Source organism: Lepidochelys kempii, chromosome 3, assembly GCF_965140265.1.
Source record: "Lepidochelys kempii isolate rLepKem1 chromosome 3, rLepKem1.hap2, whole genome shotgun sequence".
Lineage (NCBI taxonomy): Eukaryota > Metazoa > Chordata > Testudines > Cheloniidae > Lepidochelys > Lepidochelys kempii.
In genome coordinates this window covers 83,112,203-83,130,818 of record NC_133258.1, presented here as the reverse complement: position 1 = coordinate 83,130,818, position 18,616 = coordinate 83,112,203, and the positions used below count along the sequence as shown (strand labels likewise).

The following is an 18,616-nucleotide window of genomic DNA, read 5'->3' as shown; positions in this document are numbered from 1 at the left end:
ACAATCTTATTTGTCTGCTGAAACACTGTACCTGTTAAGCCACCCTACGACTCTCTCTCTCTGCAGTATGAAGATGAAAGTAAAGCTATTAAAAAAAAACAAAAAACCACCACCAGAGAGTACAGTAACTATACTTAAAGAAAGCACTTCAGAATCTAGTATGGGTGCACATACACACACATACTCGTACATACGTTTTGCTTTTGTTGATAGGGACACTAGCACCAAAAAGTACCCAGATTATTTTTTCTGCTCCTTTATCTTCAATTTTTGTTCCATGCAACTTCTATGAAGATAAGAAGCTTGGGAGCATAGAATGTGTAGCAATGTGGCTGTGAGGTGTAAAAGTGACTGTCAAGGTTCCTCCCCCACTCTGAACGCTAGGGTACAGATGTGGGGACCTGCATGAAAAACCTCCTAAGCTTATCTTTACCAGCTTAAGTCAAAAAGTTCCCCAAGGTACAAAATATTCCACCCTTTGTCCTTGGATTGGCTGCTACCACCACCAAACAAATACTGGTTACTGGGGAAGAGCTGTTTGGAAACGTCTTTCCCCCCAAAATACTTCCCAAAACCTTGCACCCCACTTCCTGGACAAGGTTTGGTAAAAAGCCGCACCAATTTGCCTAGGTGACTACAGACCCAGACCCTTGGATCTTAAGAACAATGAACAATCCTCCCAACACTTGCACCCCCCCTTTCCTGGGAAATGTTGGATAAAAAGCCTCACCAATTTGCATAGGTGATTACAGACCCAAACCCTTGGATCTGAGAACAATGAAAAAGCATTCAGTTTTCTTACAAGAAGACTTTTAATAGAAACAGAAGTAAATAGAAGTAAAGAAATCACCTCTGTAAAATCAGGATGGTAGATACCTTACAGGGTAATTAGATTCAAAACACAGAGAACCCCTCTAGGCAAAACCTTAAGTTACAAAAAAGATACACAGACAGAAATAGTTATTCTATTCAGCACAATTATTTTCTCAGCCATTTAAAGAAATCATAATCTAACACATACCTAGCTAGATTACTTAGAACTTTTAGTAAGACTCCATTCCTGGTCTATCCCCGGCAAAGACAGCATAAAGACAGACAGACAGAGACCCTTGGTTTCTCTCCCTCCTCCCAGCTTTTGAAAGTATCTTGTCTCCTCATTGGTCATTTTGGTCAGGTGCCAGCGAGGTTACCTTTAGCTTCTTAACCCTTTACAGGTGAGAGGAGCTTTCCCTGGCCACGAGGGATTTCAAAGGGGTTTACCCTTCCCTTTATATTTATGACAGTGACTATATAGTCATTTTAAACCTAACAATATATTCTGAATGTTACTAGCAGACCCACAGCTTTGAAATGTTAGTGATCAAATGAAATTAGAACACATATACATCTATTTCATTCATTCTTCTCATGTCAAGCAGGTATACTTACCTATATTGAACTAAACTTTACTTTTGTCACAAGAGGAATAAATCTCTTTAGGTTGAGGGAGGGAAATTATAAGTTTTTACTGATAAATCATTTACATATAGTAATACCAATGAATTTAAACAAAACAAAAAAAATCTTTGAATTCTAGCAGTTCTATATATTTTGACACACGACGTATTATGCAATTAACTGTGACTGGAAAGAGGAAAAAGTAAATACTGACCTTCCACTTCTGAATTGCAATGGAGATGTTGCTACTGCCCCTTTTAAGAAGTCTTGGTCCTCTGCCGTATTATGCTTATTGTAAATTAGTGGAATACCATCATCCTTAAAATTGGAGTGTGGACTTAGTTCTGCAAAACAACTTTTATTACTTCTCCTTGAAAGATCATCCATGGTAGCTGGTTCTTCAGAATTTACCCCCTCCTTATCTGCAAAAACCAGGAATAAAATGTTTTGCAAAAATGTTCGTACAAGATGAAAACACAGCAAGGGGTCTTTAAAATGTAATATAGGAATTTTTACTTCATACCATCTTTCCTATTATCGCAGTAAGCTGACATCAATTAGAGAAATCTATCAAAGTAACTAAAACACAATGTTCTACTTTGTATCAGAGATCTTTTTAGAGACATTTCATTCTTTTTTTAAAAACCTAATTTTTAAAGATACCCAATATAGTTTAAGGCTTTTGGCCTTTCAATTATTTTGAAACTTTTCTTTCTGCTTAGAACTAGGAAGTGTTTCAGTATTAAGGTTGAGATTACCAACCAGAAATTGGATATAAAAAGTAATTTAAACAGTAGGTACAATCAAGATTAAAGGAAAACTCTCAAGGTTAACATGTCCTCAAAAGGAACCTATACTAAAGCCAATGTAAATGTTTCCCTGATACTGAAAAATGTATTACTCCTGCAAAATAAAGGCTGCACCACCGTTAAATTCTCTTCTCCTTAACCAGACAACAAAGCAATATCATGGTTCTGGGATCTATGGATCAGATTGTAGATAGGCACATGATAGGAGGGCATAAAATCACATGGTAGAAGCACATATTGTAGAGTGCCTCTTTATATGCTTATTTTGGAGTAAGAACAAAAATGGGATAAACAGATTGGTACTGGCATACACTCTGTGCCTCACATTACAGTTTGATTATTATACTGAATATCTTGCCATTTTTATATTCCAAATGACTCCTCATTACAAAGTTTTAATTGATTTTCTGTAACTTATTTTCAGGATAGCAATGCATCAAATAGTTCTCCCCTTCCCCACAATAAACTACTGTTAACACTTTACCATATTTAGAGTTTGTATAAACCTACACAAATAAAACCACATAACAGGGCGCACATAATCACAGAAATGTAGGGCTGGGAAGGGATCTTAAGAGGTCATCTCGTCTGGCCCCCTGTCCTGAAGTAGGACCAAGTACACCTTGACCATCCCTGACAGGTGTTTGTCTAATCTGTTCTTAAAAATCCTTCAGTGATGGGGATTCCACAACCTCCCCTGGTAACTTATTCCTGTGCTTAATTATCGTTATAGTAAGAACATTTTTCCTATTATCTAATCTAAATCTCCTTTGATGCAGATTAAGATCATTACTTCTTATCCTACCTTCAGTGGACATGGAGAACAATTGAACACGAGCCTCCTATTTGGAGACTGTTACCATGCTTCTTTTCTCAAGACTAAACATGCCAAGGTTTTTTTAGCCTTTCCTCATAACCTTTTATAATTTTTGTTACTCTCCTCTGGACGCTGTCCAACCTGTCCACATTTTTTTAAACGTGGAGCCCAGAATTGACCACAGTACTCCAGCTGAGGCCAGTGCCAAGCAAAAACAGGACAATTACCTCCCATGTATTACGTACGACATTCCTGTTAATACAGCACAGAATGATATTAGCCTTTTTCACCACTGCATCACATTGGATTTTCAGGTCATAAAAGAGCTCCTAATGGAGCATTACTGGCCTCTTACTATCCTTCCTATCTTTCCTTCACATTGGGACAGACAATATTAAAGGTACAACAGCAAACTCTTTGAGAAACTGCCAGTTCTCCTGAATTCCTTTTTCCTTTGGCTTTTCTTTCCGTGAGACCTTACCTACCAGTTATCTGAGTTTGTTATAGTCTGCTTTTTTGAAGTGCACTGTCCTTATTCTGCTGCTGTCACTTTTTCCTTTCATTAGACTCATGAAATCTATAATCTCATGATCACTTCCACTCAAATTGACTTTAAGCAACAGACACATGGGAGCCTAGTGATTTAGGAGCCTAAGTCCTGTTTTCAAAAATGAAAGTCAATGGGGATTTAGGCACCTAAGTTATATTTTAAAATGGGACTTAGGTACTTCGAAATTTTTACTCTAAAACATCACATGGCTCTAGATTTAGGGCATGTCTACACTTACCTCCGGAGCAATCGATCCAGCAGGGCCAATTTATTGTGTCTAGTGAAGATGCAATAAATCAACTGTCGAAAGCCCTCCCATCAGCTCCAGTACTCCACCGGAGCGAGAAGCGTAGGCAGAGTCGACGGGGGAGCGGCAGCAGTCGACCCACCACAGTGAAGTAACTCTAAGTACGTCGACTTCAGCTACACTATTTTCGTAGCTGAAGTTTCGTAACTTAGACCGACTTAGCTTGCCCCCGCCAGTGTAGACCAGACCTTAGATATTTGAATTACATTGAAATGCTCTTACTCTCATCAGGAAGAAATATTTTATCCAGAATGAGATTTCCCTGAGAAGCTGTTCTATATAAGCGAGCCCGGGCACAGCTGACTTTCCTAACCTCCATTGGGTCCACTGGAGGCTTCGGGAAGGAAATGGAAGAATCTTCATCTTTTATAGGTGATGAAAGTAGTTTTGGCTTCTATTACAAAGAAAGATGAAGATCAGTTTATACAAATGTTATATCCCATTTGTATTTCCATATAAACTAAAATTAGCAAAATAAAACTTTGTAACATTCATCATATATTTTCTTCCAACTTCTGACTAACTTTAGGTGAGAATTACACAGCAACCAGAAAAAAATCTAAATTTTCTTTAACAAAAATCATAAGACATTCCATGCAACAAAACAAGTTAGACCAAATATGTCAGTATGACCAGAGAGAGCCAACAAAAATAGGCACTGAGGAAAGCAGGTCTAAAACAAGTCCCAAGAGAAAACTCAATTGCTAATAGAATTAGCCATAAACTAGCTTTAATTTAGCAATTTATTAAATCTAAATAATATTTATTTCCCTTAAATAAGCCATCTACATTAAACATGTGCTCCATCACAAAATTTTGTGCCCAATCCTGAAAGACACTAAGTATGCACATCTCGAAGAAGGCCAGCTATTTGCAGTCCTACTTCTTAGGAAGTTGACTTAATTTGTAGAAAATTAAAAGTACCCATTTGAATACTATTAATACTGGTTATGCCAATTCCTATTATACACTGTCCTGGGCACATGGATCCACACATCCATGAACTCTAGGCTACTGCAACTCCATACACTGGATGAAACCACAGACCCTGTAAAACCTCCATCTGGTACAACATAGCAGTCCATGTGCTTAGCAACTCAGATATCCATGAATTCATCACCCTCGGGGCTCTGCTTTCTGCACTAAATCTCCATAAAATATAGAGTCCAGCTGAACAACTCTGTTTTAATCTTCAAAATTCTCTAGCTACCCAAAAAATTGTCCCCACTACCTTAATAACCATGACCTCCAACAACAGCTACATTCCACTGGAACAATAAAATTTTCTACCAACAGAGGCAAGCTCATGAGTATGGAAGACAATTTTCACAGAAGCTGGACCTAGACCAGGGGTCGGCAATCTTTCAGAAGTAGTGTGCCGAGTCTTCATTTATTCACTCTAATTTAAGGTTTCGCGTGCCAATAATTCATTTTAACGTTTTTAGAAGGTCTCTTTCTATAAGTCTACAATATATAACTAAACTATTGTTGTACGTAAAGTAAATAAGGTTTTTAAAATCTTTAAGAAGCTTCATTTAAAAATTAAATTAAAATGCAGAGCCCCCGGACTGGTGGCCAGGACCCGGGCAGTGTGAGTGCCACTGAAAATCAGCTTGCGTGCCATTGGTTGCCTACCCCTGACCTAGACTATAGAACCCACTCTCACAAGAGATAATGACAACCACAGACCTCTTAACTTTTAAAACTAAATGAAAAACTCACAGCTTTAACTTGGCTTTCCTCAGTAACTTATTTTCACTACCCCACAAACCTACCAAAAGACCCCCACTATAAACTAATCAAATTATTGCTTCTATAGGCTGTGGCATCTGGCACTGGACACCCTACTGTGTTAGCCCTCTGCCTCAGCAAGAGTGAGAGCTTTGCTGCTGCTAAGCTAGCTGTGTGTCAGCTCCCTAACCTAAAAGCCTGCCTGCCTTGCCTGGAAACTTCAAGACTCTGCTAGTCTAAACCTTACCCCCAAGGTAAGAACCAGTGAACCCCAGTTCCCAAAAGACATAATCCTGCAACATCCAGTCCGTCTCGCTGGACGCTCATAGAAATTATTAAGTTCGCGGTCTCCGAAGAGACAGAGTACACATCAGCCTACTAGATTAGCTCAGTGGTTCTGAACCTATTTACCATTGTGGGCCACAGCTTTGTGCTGATTGGGCTGCAGGTTGAGAACCACTGGGTTAGCTAAAAGAACAGTAGTACTTGTGGCACCTTAGAGACTAACAAATTTATCAGAGCATAAGTTTTCGTGGGCTGCAGCCCACTTCATCGGATGCATAGAATGGAATACATAGTAAGAAGATTATTATATACATATACACACAAATATACACACACACACACACACACACACACACAGAGAAGGTGGAAGTTGCCATACAAACTGTAAGAGGCTAATTAAGAGGAGTATTATCAGCAGGAGAAAAAAACTTTTGTAGTGATAATCAAGATGGCCCATTTAGACAGTTGACAAGAAGGTGTGAGGATACTTAACATAGGGAAATAGATTCACTATGTGCAATGATCCAGCCACTCCCAGTCTCTATTCAAACCCAAATTAATGGTATCTAGTTTGCATATTAATTCAAGCTCAGCAGTTTCTCATTGGAGTCTGTTTTTGAAGCTTTTCTGTTGCAAAATTGCCACCCTTAAATCTTTTACTGAGTGGCCAGAGAGGTTGAAGTGTTCTACCGGTTTTTGAATGTTACAATTCCTGATGTCAGATTTGTGTCCATTTATTCTTTTGCGTAGAGATTGTCCAGTTTGGCCAATGTACATGGCAGAGGGGCACTGCTGGCACATGATGGCATATATCACATTGGTAGAAGTGCAGGTGAACGAGCCACTGATGGCGTGGCTAACATGATTGGGTCCTATGATGGTGTCATTTGAATAAATATGTGGACAGAGTTGGCATCGGGCTTTGTTGCAAGGATAGGTTCCTGGGTTAGTATTTTTGTTGTGTGGCGTGTGGTTGCTGGAGAGTATTTGCTTCAGGTTGGGGGGCTGTCTGTAAGTGAGGACTGGTCTGTCTCCCAAGATCTGTGAGAGTAAGGGATCATTTTTCAGGATAGGTTGTAAATCTTTGATGATGCGCTGGGTTAGCTGATGACTCACCCTTCACTTCAATATACAGCACTGAGATGGTTTTGTAATAAAACAAGAATAAGTTTATTAACAAAGAACAGAGGTTTAAGTGCTACTAAGCAAGAGAAAAAAAAAGACAGGTATGGTTACAAACAAAAAAATTTGAATACACTTTCTAGTGACTAAAACTTAATCTTAGCACATTTCAATTTTTGCCTAAGCAGTTTTCTTATTTACGTCTAGTTACCAGCACCTCCCACCTCCAGGCCAGGGGACCCAATGTTTACAGAATCAAAGAGTGCTGTTCCCTTTGTTCCTTAAGTGATCAACAACTATATTAACCTTTTATATTGACCAAAGTCCATTATCTCTGTCTCAAGAGCCAGGAAGGCTTCCTGGGGTGTAGACTGTCCTCCAGTGTGCTCACTAAGCTGCTGCTTGCTAGCTTTCTTTACTGTATATGTAAATATTCTTTTAATGTCCTCTGCCAATAATCAAACTGAGGAAACACGAAGTCCTTGGTCTATGGCAGGCTGAGTTTATGCACTGCTTCCCAAACACATTTTAAGAACATATTTCGAGTACAAACACAACTCTGTACACAACCTGTACATACATCACATAATGATTTTGGGGACCAGCATATCACCAGTTTACATGATACCTTGCTTGACACCTGTTAGATACATATTATGACAACAGTGTGTCGGGAGTGATGAGTTTGTCAGGCCTGATTTGAGTTACAGTACGGTGGGCCCTCTGCCAGCTGGCAATGAGGAGCTTTTAGTGTTACACAGGTTAGGAAGAAAAAGCTTGTTATTCTACCTATAAAACACTTGGGAGACTCTCACGATACTGCAGAGCTACGATACCACAAAGATTGTAAGTATCTAAATAGATCATACTAATATAGTAATTACAATAATTGTATAAAAATGCCTAATACCCCACAGTGTAAACCCCATTTTAAAGATAAGAACTAAACAAAGGTGCTTTGTTCATATATTTTTCTTTGATATATCAAAATAATTGCAATGTTATGAAATTGGAAATAGACTCTAAAATTTCCCAAAGAACTCAATATTGTGTGAGCTGCTATTATGAACAGAAATATGACTGCAATGAATTACTGAATGATGTTTGTACTGTACCACTGATGTTACTGATTTAGTGTGCACTGTACTACTTCATTAGACAACTTAATATTTTTAAAGTGTCCATTACCTTGTAACATATTAAAGACTAATCTCAGCTACAAAACTAGCACATCTATAAAATAATTCAGCATTTTCTCAATAGAAGACATCAATATATATGTTCTTAAAAGTAACTATCCCAATTTTAAATGTCACCATTTGAATGGACTAGAACTGCCGTACGTTATAAATAACTCAGCCACACTTTTCAATTGCAAGTTGCAGACCAGCAATTTCTAATTTCCTTTTCAATGCCAGTGCTACTTGTTAGTGTTTTGCACTTCACTTACCTTAAATATGAAAACAGACTGAGTCAATTTTCGACTTCTGGTTCTTAAGCGCTAATGCAATGCTGTTGTATTGGGTTAGAATGCTACACAGGAATACTTAAATACCTAAAATACTGTTAGAGAGACAAGGTGGGTGAGGCAATACCTTTTATTGAACCAACTTCTCTGTTGGTGAAAAACTTTTTGAAAGCTTGTCTTTCACCAACAGAAGTTGTCCAATAAAAAGATATTACTTCACCTACCGTTTCTCTCTAATATTCTAGGACCAACACAGCTACAGCACCATAAAAAGAACTTGCACTCTCATTTTTTGAGGAAAAAATTCAAGAAATCAATTTTACTTTCTCATCCCCACCATTCTAATAAACCACGCAAAACATCCACTTAACCAGTTTTCACATAATCCTTTTATACCACTACAGTGGGTTGGTACAATTCACAATAATTTATTTCAGCATTACATAACATTCTTTCTAATAAGCACTCACATGGTCCAGTGGGCTGAGACGTGTACCAGAAACCAGTCTTGATTCACCGGATTCAAAACTGGAAGCGTGGAGACTAGCATAAAGAACATAAACAGAATATTAACCCAGACCCCATTTGGTTTCCCCACAAAGGATCTTCTCCCCCATTGCTCATAAACAAGTGGGAGTATCTGCAATACTGTTCTTCTTTCCCCATAATCCTACAGATGCTATTCAACTTAGGTGTCAAGTAGAATAGCTCAGTGGACGTGAGGAGGAAATCAAAGGACTGCCTGAATACTGACACCCTCTTCTACTTATTGTGTGGACAAAAAGAAAAGGAGTACTTGTGTCACCTTAGAGACTAACCAATTTATTTGAGCATAAGGTTTCGTGAGCTATAGCTCACTTCATCGGATGCATAAAGTGGAAAATACAGTGAGGATGTTTTTATCAACTGTCTGTGTGTATAAAAACATCCTCACTGTATTTTCCACTTTATGCATCCGATGAAGTGAGCTGTAGCTCACGAAAGCTTATGCTCAAATAAATTGGTTAGTCTCTAAGGTGCCACAAGTATGCCTTTTCTTTTTGCGAATACAGACTAACACAGCTGCTACTCTGAAACCTGTCATTGTGTGGACAGATAGAAGAAAAGGAATTAAAGTTGCTTGAACATGTATAACTCATTGTAAGTCCTTGCTACATCTGCTTCTGAGCAGTCATAAGGCGTGGCTGCAGGCAATGGCAGTGCAGCTCCTGCAGAAGCCATGCTGCTGGATAGAGGAACACCAGAGAAGGCAGGAGCCATCCCTCCAGTTGGCTCCTGCCACTATCACAGAACTAAGATCTTGCCCTCCGTGAACTGTGCTAAGCCACAAGCCTCTCCCACCAGAGGAGAAGATAACCAGTTATTCCATAAGGAAAATAATCTTAAACCTGTTTAAACATTTGGAACTCAAGGAGGACTTTTCTGAAATAAAAAAAAATTAAAAGGCTTTAGAAACAGAAATCTTATGGAAACGGTGAGATACACCAAATCTGGTATAATGACTGTCACAGTTAGTTTCAAATCACAGGAACTTCTAGGACACACCATTTAACAATACCAGTGAACATCATTAAAAAGATGAGTGTCTATACTGCTAATTACATCCTAACATAGGAAAAAAGAACCATAAACATTATAATAAAGAAAAAGAATCAATCCTTTTGTTGCTAAAATATAATAAAAAAATCTTAAAGTGGCTGTACCTAAAAGTGGAAGGTGGTCTATTTTCTGGTGTTCGTGAAGATGCAGATCCAAAAAGTTTCCTTTGGTCCTCTCTAGGTGTAAATGGCCTCTGAGTTCTTAAAGTCCTTAGTGCATTTCGTGCTTCATTTATTATCTCAGCACTGGTCTTCTGCTTAGGTACTAAAGGTCTATAAAATGGTTCTGGCTTTTCTACATTTTTATTCTTTGAAGAATGCATTCTTCTACAAAATACTTTACAGGAAGCACTGTGTATAGGAGGCACAAAATACAACACTACTTACAAGTGATTAATAATTAAGACACTAATAAATAATTCAGTTATCCACATGCAGTTAAAACAGGATTTAGGAAGAACAAAATTTGAGACCAGGGTGAGGGTGGGGAAAATATTCTCAGATACCTCCAGAAATCTCCTTGTACCATTGGAGTTCAAATAATATTGTTCTTCCCTCTTCATTTTTCAATCCTATGGAAAATGCTGCAAATGTAGAACGTGTCCAGCTCAGAGAGCGTCTTTGACAGCAGGAGAGGGAGTTTAAAAACCAAAACCAAAACACCACACTTAGAGGCTGCAATGCTTTCAGAGTCACACACAATAGTTTCCAGACACCATAGAAAACTTCAAACAACACTATTTCAACACCCAAAACCTGATGATTCAGGGAACACCACAGTGATGTTACCACAGCAAGAACTAGACAAAGAGCACGTAAAGAGAAGACTTTCTTGATCATATACTTAGAAAACAAGCACTATAAGTTATCAGTCTTATTAAGTTCTCTATTGTAACAAGCTAAAAGAGGCGCTTCCCTGAAAACGTCAACTGTAACCAGAGCCAAGGAAAAGCAGCAAAAACCTTTAACTTTTGTAAGAACAAACATTCACACATTACACAATGAATTATGAATTAAAGCTGCAAGTCAGAGAATGATCCCACGTGTACCCTTACAGAGCCACTGAACAACAGACTTGCTTCCAAAAATTGCTAAGTCTAAAAAGTCAGTCAATATCCCAGTTCAGATTTTGTAGACATCAGTTTTCATTTTTCAGCAGGTTACCATCCTCATCCAAGTCAGAATTCTGCAGGAGGCTGAAGTTAGCTCCTTATTCATGGTACCACTGCCATACTCATGGTTCCCAGTTCCTTATTCAAAGGCCAAAATTATTTTAAAATACATTCATGTAAGATTTTTCTTCTTTTTTAGAAATTTCATCAAATTAATGTTTTAATGTGATAAAATTTTAAATTACTAATTACTTATTTATTAATTAAATAAGGAGCTGAGTTATGACTGTCTGTACATGACAAAATAATGCTTGGATCAACTCAACTGACATGTCACTGTGACCCACCAGACTGTTCTGAAGGACCTGAGACAAGTCACTCCCTGATCCGAATCTTTGTTCCTGAACAATATACTGCAACATCACACCACCATCCCACATTGTGCATAGGGCTTGAAAAGGAGATGGGTTTTGAATGGCTGTTTGAGACAAAATACATACTGGGTCACTCCAAGTTATACGTCCCCATGATGGTTTTACATTGTGAAGGGATGAGGATATGCCACTTTCCACGCTGAACCTTTATTTCTGGTCTGACAAACATATTACTCCCAGTTTTATCGTTTGTTTGCATTGTTAGTTAACATGCAATACACATGGGGGGGGAGGGGAAGCAGTATTCAATCAACTTGCAAATCCAGCTGTAATGTTTTCACAGAAACAATAGCTACAAATGAAGTCTACAGGAATTTTGCTTTGTTAGATGAATTAAGAATAGGAAAAATGGCTAAATTTATTGAAATTTGTTTGTGTTAGATATACAGACATTTGTTTTTATTTAAGTTGTGTGTTTTGCTCTTTACATAACAAAAATAAAATGAAGACACTGGTTGGACATAGTTGGGTCCCAAATAAACATGTTTATTAACTATATACAAACATACAAAGTCTAGCTTAATGCATGCTGCTGCTCTGAGTGGTTTCTAATGGCTTCTAAAATATAGAAAACAGTGACCATCACTAGAATGCCCACAAACTACTTAAAAGAAATACTAACCTATTCCTCTATACTAAAATTAGTTGAACCTGCTAGTATCTTTGCTGCTGTACATGCCTCATGGCAACACTAATGTGGCTTGGTACACTTTAATGGAATTTGGAGAACTCTCTCTCTATCTCCACCTCCTTTTCTTTTTAATTCCAAAATTCCACCATAGAAATGCCCGCCATAAATCTGACTAAGTCTGTGGAAACATACAAAATGATTCCCAGAGTTGTGCATTATCTCCAACAACTTTGTAACTAAAATGACAACAACTTTTCTTTAATGAACTCTATGGTTCATGCAAATGATTTTGATGACTTCTACTGAACTAATCAATATTTGAAACAATGTTTTAAAAATTAATGCTATATTCGAGTTACATGGAAAAGTGTTACCGAGAGGGCAGATGAAAGATTTTTCTGGGGAAGAGGCATTTCATTTCAGGTTTCAGTAATGCCAGTTATATATTTCCCCCCATTAATGAGAATTTCTAATTGCTCTTACTTGCTACCCAGACTTCAAGCATAAGTATACAAGCAACTGAAAAGTGTCTTTTCTTCGCATTTTTGTCACATCAGTTAAGATTTGTTCATAACATCTTGAGTGTGAGTTTTATATCATATTTGCCTCTTCAGCACCCTCCTTTGTGTTAACACTATCCAACCCATTCTAGCTAGTCTCCAGCTGAGAAGGTTAGCTCTCTACCTGTGAGATACAGGCCCCTCTCCCACTGCAATGGGGCCCAATGTTACACAAAACCAAAACCTTCAGCCTCACACCAGTCATGCAGCCAAAAGATCACCTCCAGTATTCAATGGACTGGCAAAATCTCCAAAAAGATCAACTGGGCTTTCCTTTTCTTCCACTTACTTCCAAAATGCCTGAGATTTTTCAGAGTAGCAGCCATATTAGTCTGTATCTGCAAAAAGAAAAGGAATACTTGTGGCACCTTAGAGACTAACACATTTATTTGAGCATAAGCTTTTGTGAGCTAAAGCTCACTTCATCAGATGCATGCAGTGAGCTGTAGCTCACGAAAGCTTATGCTCAAATAAATGTGTTAGTCTCTAAGGTGCCACAAGTACTCCTTTTCTTTTTGAGATTTTTCATAATCTGTGTAGTTGCATGTGGCACTGTCTCATTAGTTCCAACGCGTATTATCATCAGTGGAGACTTGCCAGAGGACTTCATAATGCTGTTTAATCCTGCAGTTACATCTTGTATCTTCACTTCAAGAAGACAGTACACTGTCCTATTGTCCCAAGAGAAGTTCTTCAGATATCCTAATAATGAAGCTCTCTTGGTTGTTGCTTATTTTACACCTCAAGAACATCCATCAGATGTGTCCCCTGTAGTTTTCTTCTCCATTTCTCCAGAGACAGTTTCTTTTGGAGTTGGCTTACTAAGTTTGATACTCCTAGTGAAGTTGAGCCTCCCAGTTCTTATTTCCTTCTTGGTCACAAATAACCTGCTCATTCCTTTCATTTCTACTCCCTTCAGTTCCCTTAACACTGATCCTTCCCCATGCGGCATCTGTAACAATGATTTCCAAAATCCTGTTGTCCAAGAAGTGTTCATTTTCTCAGGTGCCTCAGTGTTGCAATTTATGCTTTCAGACTACATATCTTCTCCTCCCAGTGTGGCCACCAGCTTGGATTTCACACTCCAGAAATCTACTCTGTCTTCCAGCAGAAAGGACAACATAACACATCCAAGAAACGTCACAGCATCATCCATATTTTCTACCTGGAGCAGAGTCATACCTAAAACAAGAATCACGCTTCCTCTCTAAACTGCCACTGAAACTCATCTGGTTTGCCACTTCTGTTCATCTGACAACTGACCTACACACTAAGCCTCAATTTTGGCTTTGGGGGTTGGACTAGATGACCTTCTGGGGTCCCTTCCAACCCTGATATTCTATGATTCTATGATTCAATGCTCAGCCCCCTCCCTTGCAAACAAGGAGGGAATAACCCACCTCAGAAACATCAAATACAGGTTTTGTTCAAAGATACAAAGGTCTCAGTGACAAGGCCCACACTGAGACACAAACAGACCTGCCTCACCTGGCGAGTTCTGGAGTCCACAACTCAGTCACATCACCCTCACAGAGAACAGACAGACAAGAGATGGAACAAACACAACACTCACCAAATCCCTGGACCTGTAAGCATAGGTTCCACAGGTTTCACCTTCTGAAACATCCGTCTGCTGCTCCTTTTACCCTGATAAAGGGAGTGGATGTGTTTGGAGGTGGTGGAGGAGGGCTGGTGAAATGGGCAATGCTTTTCCATACAGATAAAGGGCTTGTCTATACTTACAGTTAAATCAGCACTGCTGTGATTAATGCAGTGGTATCGATTTAGCGGGTCTGGTGAAGACAAGCTAAGTTATGGCAGAGCACTCTCCCATCAACATCTGTACTCCATCTCCCCAAGAGGTAGAAGGTAAGTGAGCAGAAGAGTGTCTCCCAGCATAGACACCACTGTAAGTCGACCTAAGTTACGTCAACTTCAGTTACGTAACTGAAGTAGCATAACTTAGGTCGACTTACAGCTTTAGTGTAGACCAGCCCAAAGTTTCAAGTAAAGGAGTTCCATGTTTCAACTACTTCATAACAGAGTAACGGTTTAAGGGACATGTCACTTTGGGTTACCCGAGACTTATTTTGTCACGTAGAGCCAGTCAAAATCCAGTTCTTTATTCAGTCAACATTTACAGTACAGAAGTGGGGTGAGAGCTTCACGTGGCAGCATATTTCACCAGAACAAAGCTTTAGGTCAGGGAGTTACTTGTCTCATCTCCTTCAGAACACTCTGACAGCCACATGGACCAGTCATTTGTCTCTCTCACCAACAGAAGTTGATCCAATAAAAGATATTGCCTCACCCACCTTGTCTCAATTACATAATTAGTCATTTAAATTTGTCACATTCAACCAAATGAATTTGATAAAACTTCTAAAAATTTAATCCTACATTGATATATTTTTAAATAATTTTGGCCTTTGAACAAGGAACTGGAAACCATGAATAAGGAGCTGGTACCACAAATAAGCAGCCAACTTCAGCCTCATGAGTTCATCCTTTGCTCCATGAGTGGTTCTCAACCTATTTACCCTTTTGGGCCACATCCAGTACTACCTGTATGGCCCTGAGGATGTCACATGGGCCACAGCTCTGTGCGGATTGGGCCGTGGCCCATAGGTTGAGAACCACTGAATTGTTCCACTAACATATTGAAGAAAAAGTATATTTTGCCCAGTATTTGATTAAACATTTAGCAAAATGCAAGCTGGTATCTTCTATCCTTTTGTATTTATTTATGAATAAAAGTGAACAGCAGAAGAGACTGGAAGATGCCTTCTTTGATCTTTCTAAGCTCTGAAGCAAAACCTCACTTCTCCCACATCACTGCTCTCATATCCTTTACTTCCTCCTGCTTCCTTTATTGTCATACTTCTTTCCCAACTGCTCCTTTTGGGTCTCCTTTCAAGTAGAGAGATTGTCTCCAAAACAGTCTGTACCAAAACTGCATATGAGTTTATAGTTTGGTTAAAAACAAAACTATTAATTGTCCATTGCTAAGGTGTAATTTTAGAACACTACCTCTGGCACAACCCAGGCCCATATTAATAGCATTAAAATAAGCTTTCAATTTTTGGTGTAATTTTGTTAATAAGGATGGTAGGATTTTTTCCAATTTCATGCAATAAAAATAGAATGAACAGCAGCAAAAGGAGCTGATCCTACAGTCCTTAATTAATATAACAACTCCTAGCACAGTCAATGGAAATTTTGACCAAGACGAAGACCCCAATATAACCAGCACCTGTGGAGTAAGAGGTGACCTGACTCTTAGAGAAAATTAAAAAATTACCAGCAAAATAAGAGGGTTGTTTTTTTTCAGATTGCTTTTAAACACAAAAGGTTCCTCTATCTAATCACTTCTAAAAAAACACCCATACGCCATAGTAAGCTTATGCTCCCTGATCTTGTCTTCATACTGTAAACTAGTCAGCACAGAACTTTATTAAATGTTTGGTCTAGACCAAACCCTACCTGCCCTTCCTTGTATATGGGTAAACTTTGTTTGGATGGGCCATTTTCCCTTCGTTTGCATGCCTTTGTGTCCTTCCTTCCCTGTTACTATCACAGCATAGATTAGGGACGGAGTGGGGGGGTGTAGATTTTGCACCTGGCTATATCAATACACGTTACATAACCAGGGGAAGAATAAACAACAATATCCCAGACCTCAAAGTGAGTGAAGGCCTTCTCGCCATGCCCCAGCGCGTGGAAGGTGGGGGGAGGGGCAGGGAGCCTCCATCAACTCCTGCCCCGGCGCGTGCGTGTGGGGGCGGGGCGGGAATGCAGCAGCCCCGACGCCGGGATGAGCGGCGAGGCGGGCAGCCCGTCCGTTTCCATGGCAACCGTACACAGAGCGGCCCCGTCCCTTTCGGGCTGCGAGGAGGCACCTTGTCGGCGGGTCTGTGCGAAGCGGGTCCCCTCCGCGGCCGGTCCCCCTTCCTGCCGCCGTTGACGGCTACGCGGCGCTTTCCCCCCAGCCCTCGGCTGCGTCGAAGGTCGGGCGTCTCCAAACAAGCCGGCCGGCCAGACACACATCGCCAGCGAGCATGCGTAGACAGCAGCAAGCGCATGCGCAGAGCTGCCTTGTCCCACGCTGGCTTCTGAGGAGAACGGGGCGGGGACAAGTAGGGGGCGGGGCTCGTGCCGGGGGGACTGGAGTAAGGAAGCTGGCAGGAGCGATGCGCTGGAGGCAATCGCCTAGTGCTGTCTGCTGCCTTTCACCTCCCAGCCGCAAGCTCCACAAGTTGCGGGGCGGGGCATATGCTGAGGGGTTGTACAATAACCTTTCTGCCTGCCCCCCGGATTGGGGTGGAAGGAAATTTACCCCCCACAATAGCCCCAAGCAGACACTTTTTGTGCCTACCTATCAACCACCGTGGCCCTAATGTGGAACCTGCTGTGTGACAGAGGCCCAAAATGAGGGTCACTGAATGTATTTGTGAAGGAAACTCAGGGTCTGTTCCTTTAGTTAGGATCAAGGTGCCAGTAACCTCAGTTTCATAATTTCAGATCATTTTCAACACTAAAAGTGAAAGGGAGTCCAGGGACCTTTCTGTCAAACAGAGAGAACTTTGAGACTAACCCAAATGATGGCTATGGAGATGAGATGCAGACAGGCAAGACTCCAGCACAAAACCAGTTTACTCTGTCATCCTAGTCAATGGCAATGTCCAGCTTTTGAATCACTGGTTATTTTCATCATCTTGCCATCAAAAATTGGAAATGTTGGCATATCTCCTGGCCATCTCAGTCTTTCGTATGGAATATTGTCTTAGGTATTTCCATGTCATTCAGTCGTACCAGGTCCAGTCTATGCAAATCCCTCTCAGGAATCTGGGGAGAGATATTTTATATAAATACATGTACACCCACACCTTGGTCTCAGCAGCATAGGAATTATAACCCTGACCATACCTATCAGATCCTGGGCACACTCCCTCTCACATGGTTGATCTCTGCCGCTGAAAATCCATCTCATGATTATTGGAATCATTTTGCCAGAGGCAATGAGAACCAGTTCAGTGATTCCCAGTTATACTTAACCTCTCACCCAGATGGGTAATTTGATGGTTTGCAGTATTGAAAACCATAGATGCTGGAACTAGGAGTGCAGGGGATGCTGCAGCACCCCCAGGCTTGAAGTAGTTTGTGTACAGAGTTTACAGTTTGGTTCAATGGCTCTCAGCAACCCCACTGTAAAAATTGTTCCAGCACCCCTGTTAAAAACTTCCCAAATATGTAACAAAGAGAGGCCTGTGTTATCTGTTGTGGTGATTAGATCACTTATGACTCTGAAAGGAACGGTCTCTGGGTTTAGTCCTATCTGAATACATACTGAAACTTATCTAGAATATTGCCCCAGAACAGTGGGTAAGGAACTGACCTATAATTCACACATACAATATAATGAGTAAGGTTTTCTTTGACCAGGGCTTCCTCTTCATTTTCTTTAACAAAGAAATGGGAACACAACTAGAGCCCTGCAAAGCTGTGGATGTCTACTTTATATGGATTTCCACGGATGTGGATCATGGATGGATGTGGATCCAAATTTTATATCTAGAGCCCTGCAAATCTGCAGTTAATCCTGGACCATGTTTGGATGCTGCATCTCTCTTCTCCCTGGGGTATATCTTGGCTGACCAGTTTCCTGTCTTCTCTGTGTTACTGCAGAAAGAGTCTGCTTAAGCATGCCTCCTTTCTTTCTTTACAGGTACTAATAACAGTATGATTGCCCACAGTT

The 18,616-nt window shown here is 40.0% G+C and overlaps 1 protein-coding gene across 9 annotated transcripts in view; it reads right to left on the bottom strand.

Annotated features, from left to right (window-relative positions):
• ARMC2 (armadillo repeat containing 2) overlaps positions 1-16,903 on the bottom strand; it is a 135,694-nt gene extending 118,791 nt beyond the window's left edge. For 2 of the 9 annotated variants that reach the window (XM_073336949.1, XM_073336954.1), the window contains exons 1-5: positions 16,540-16,903; positions 10,230-10,475; positions 8,997-9,069; positions 4,143-4,314; positions 1,652-1,859 (exon numbers count right to left, since the gene is read on the bottom strand). In XM_073336949.1, coding sequence (XP_073193050.1) covers positions 1,652-1,859; positions 4,143-4,314; positions 8,997-9,069; positions 10,230-10,475; positions 16,540-16,568 — 728 coding nt within the window. In that variant the 5' untranslated portion in view covers positions 16,569-16,903. Of the gene's footprint in view, positions 1-1,651; positions 1,860-4,142; positions 4,315-8,996; positions 9,070-10,229; positions 10,476-10,630; positions 11,365-16,539 lie in introns of those variants that run through there. The other 7 variants (XM_073336952.1, XM_073336951.1, XM_073336953.1 and 4 more) reach the window with 7 other exon arrangements.
• Between the last annotated feature and the right edge of the window lie 1,713 nt (positions 16,904-18,616).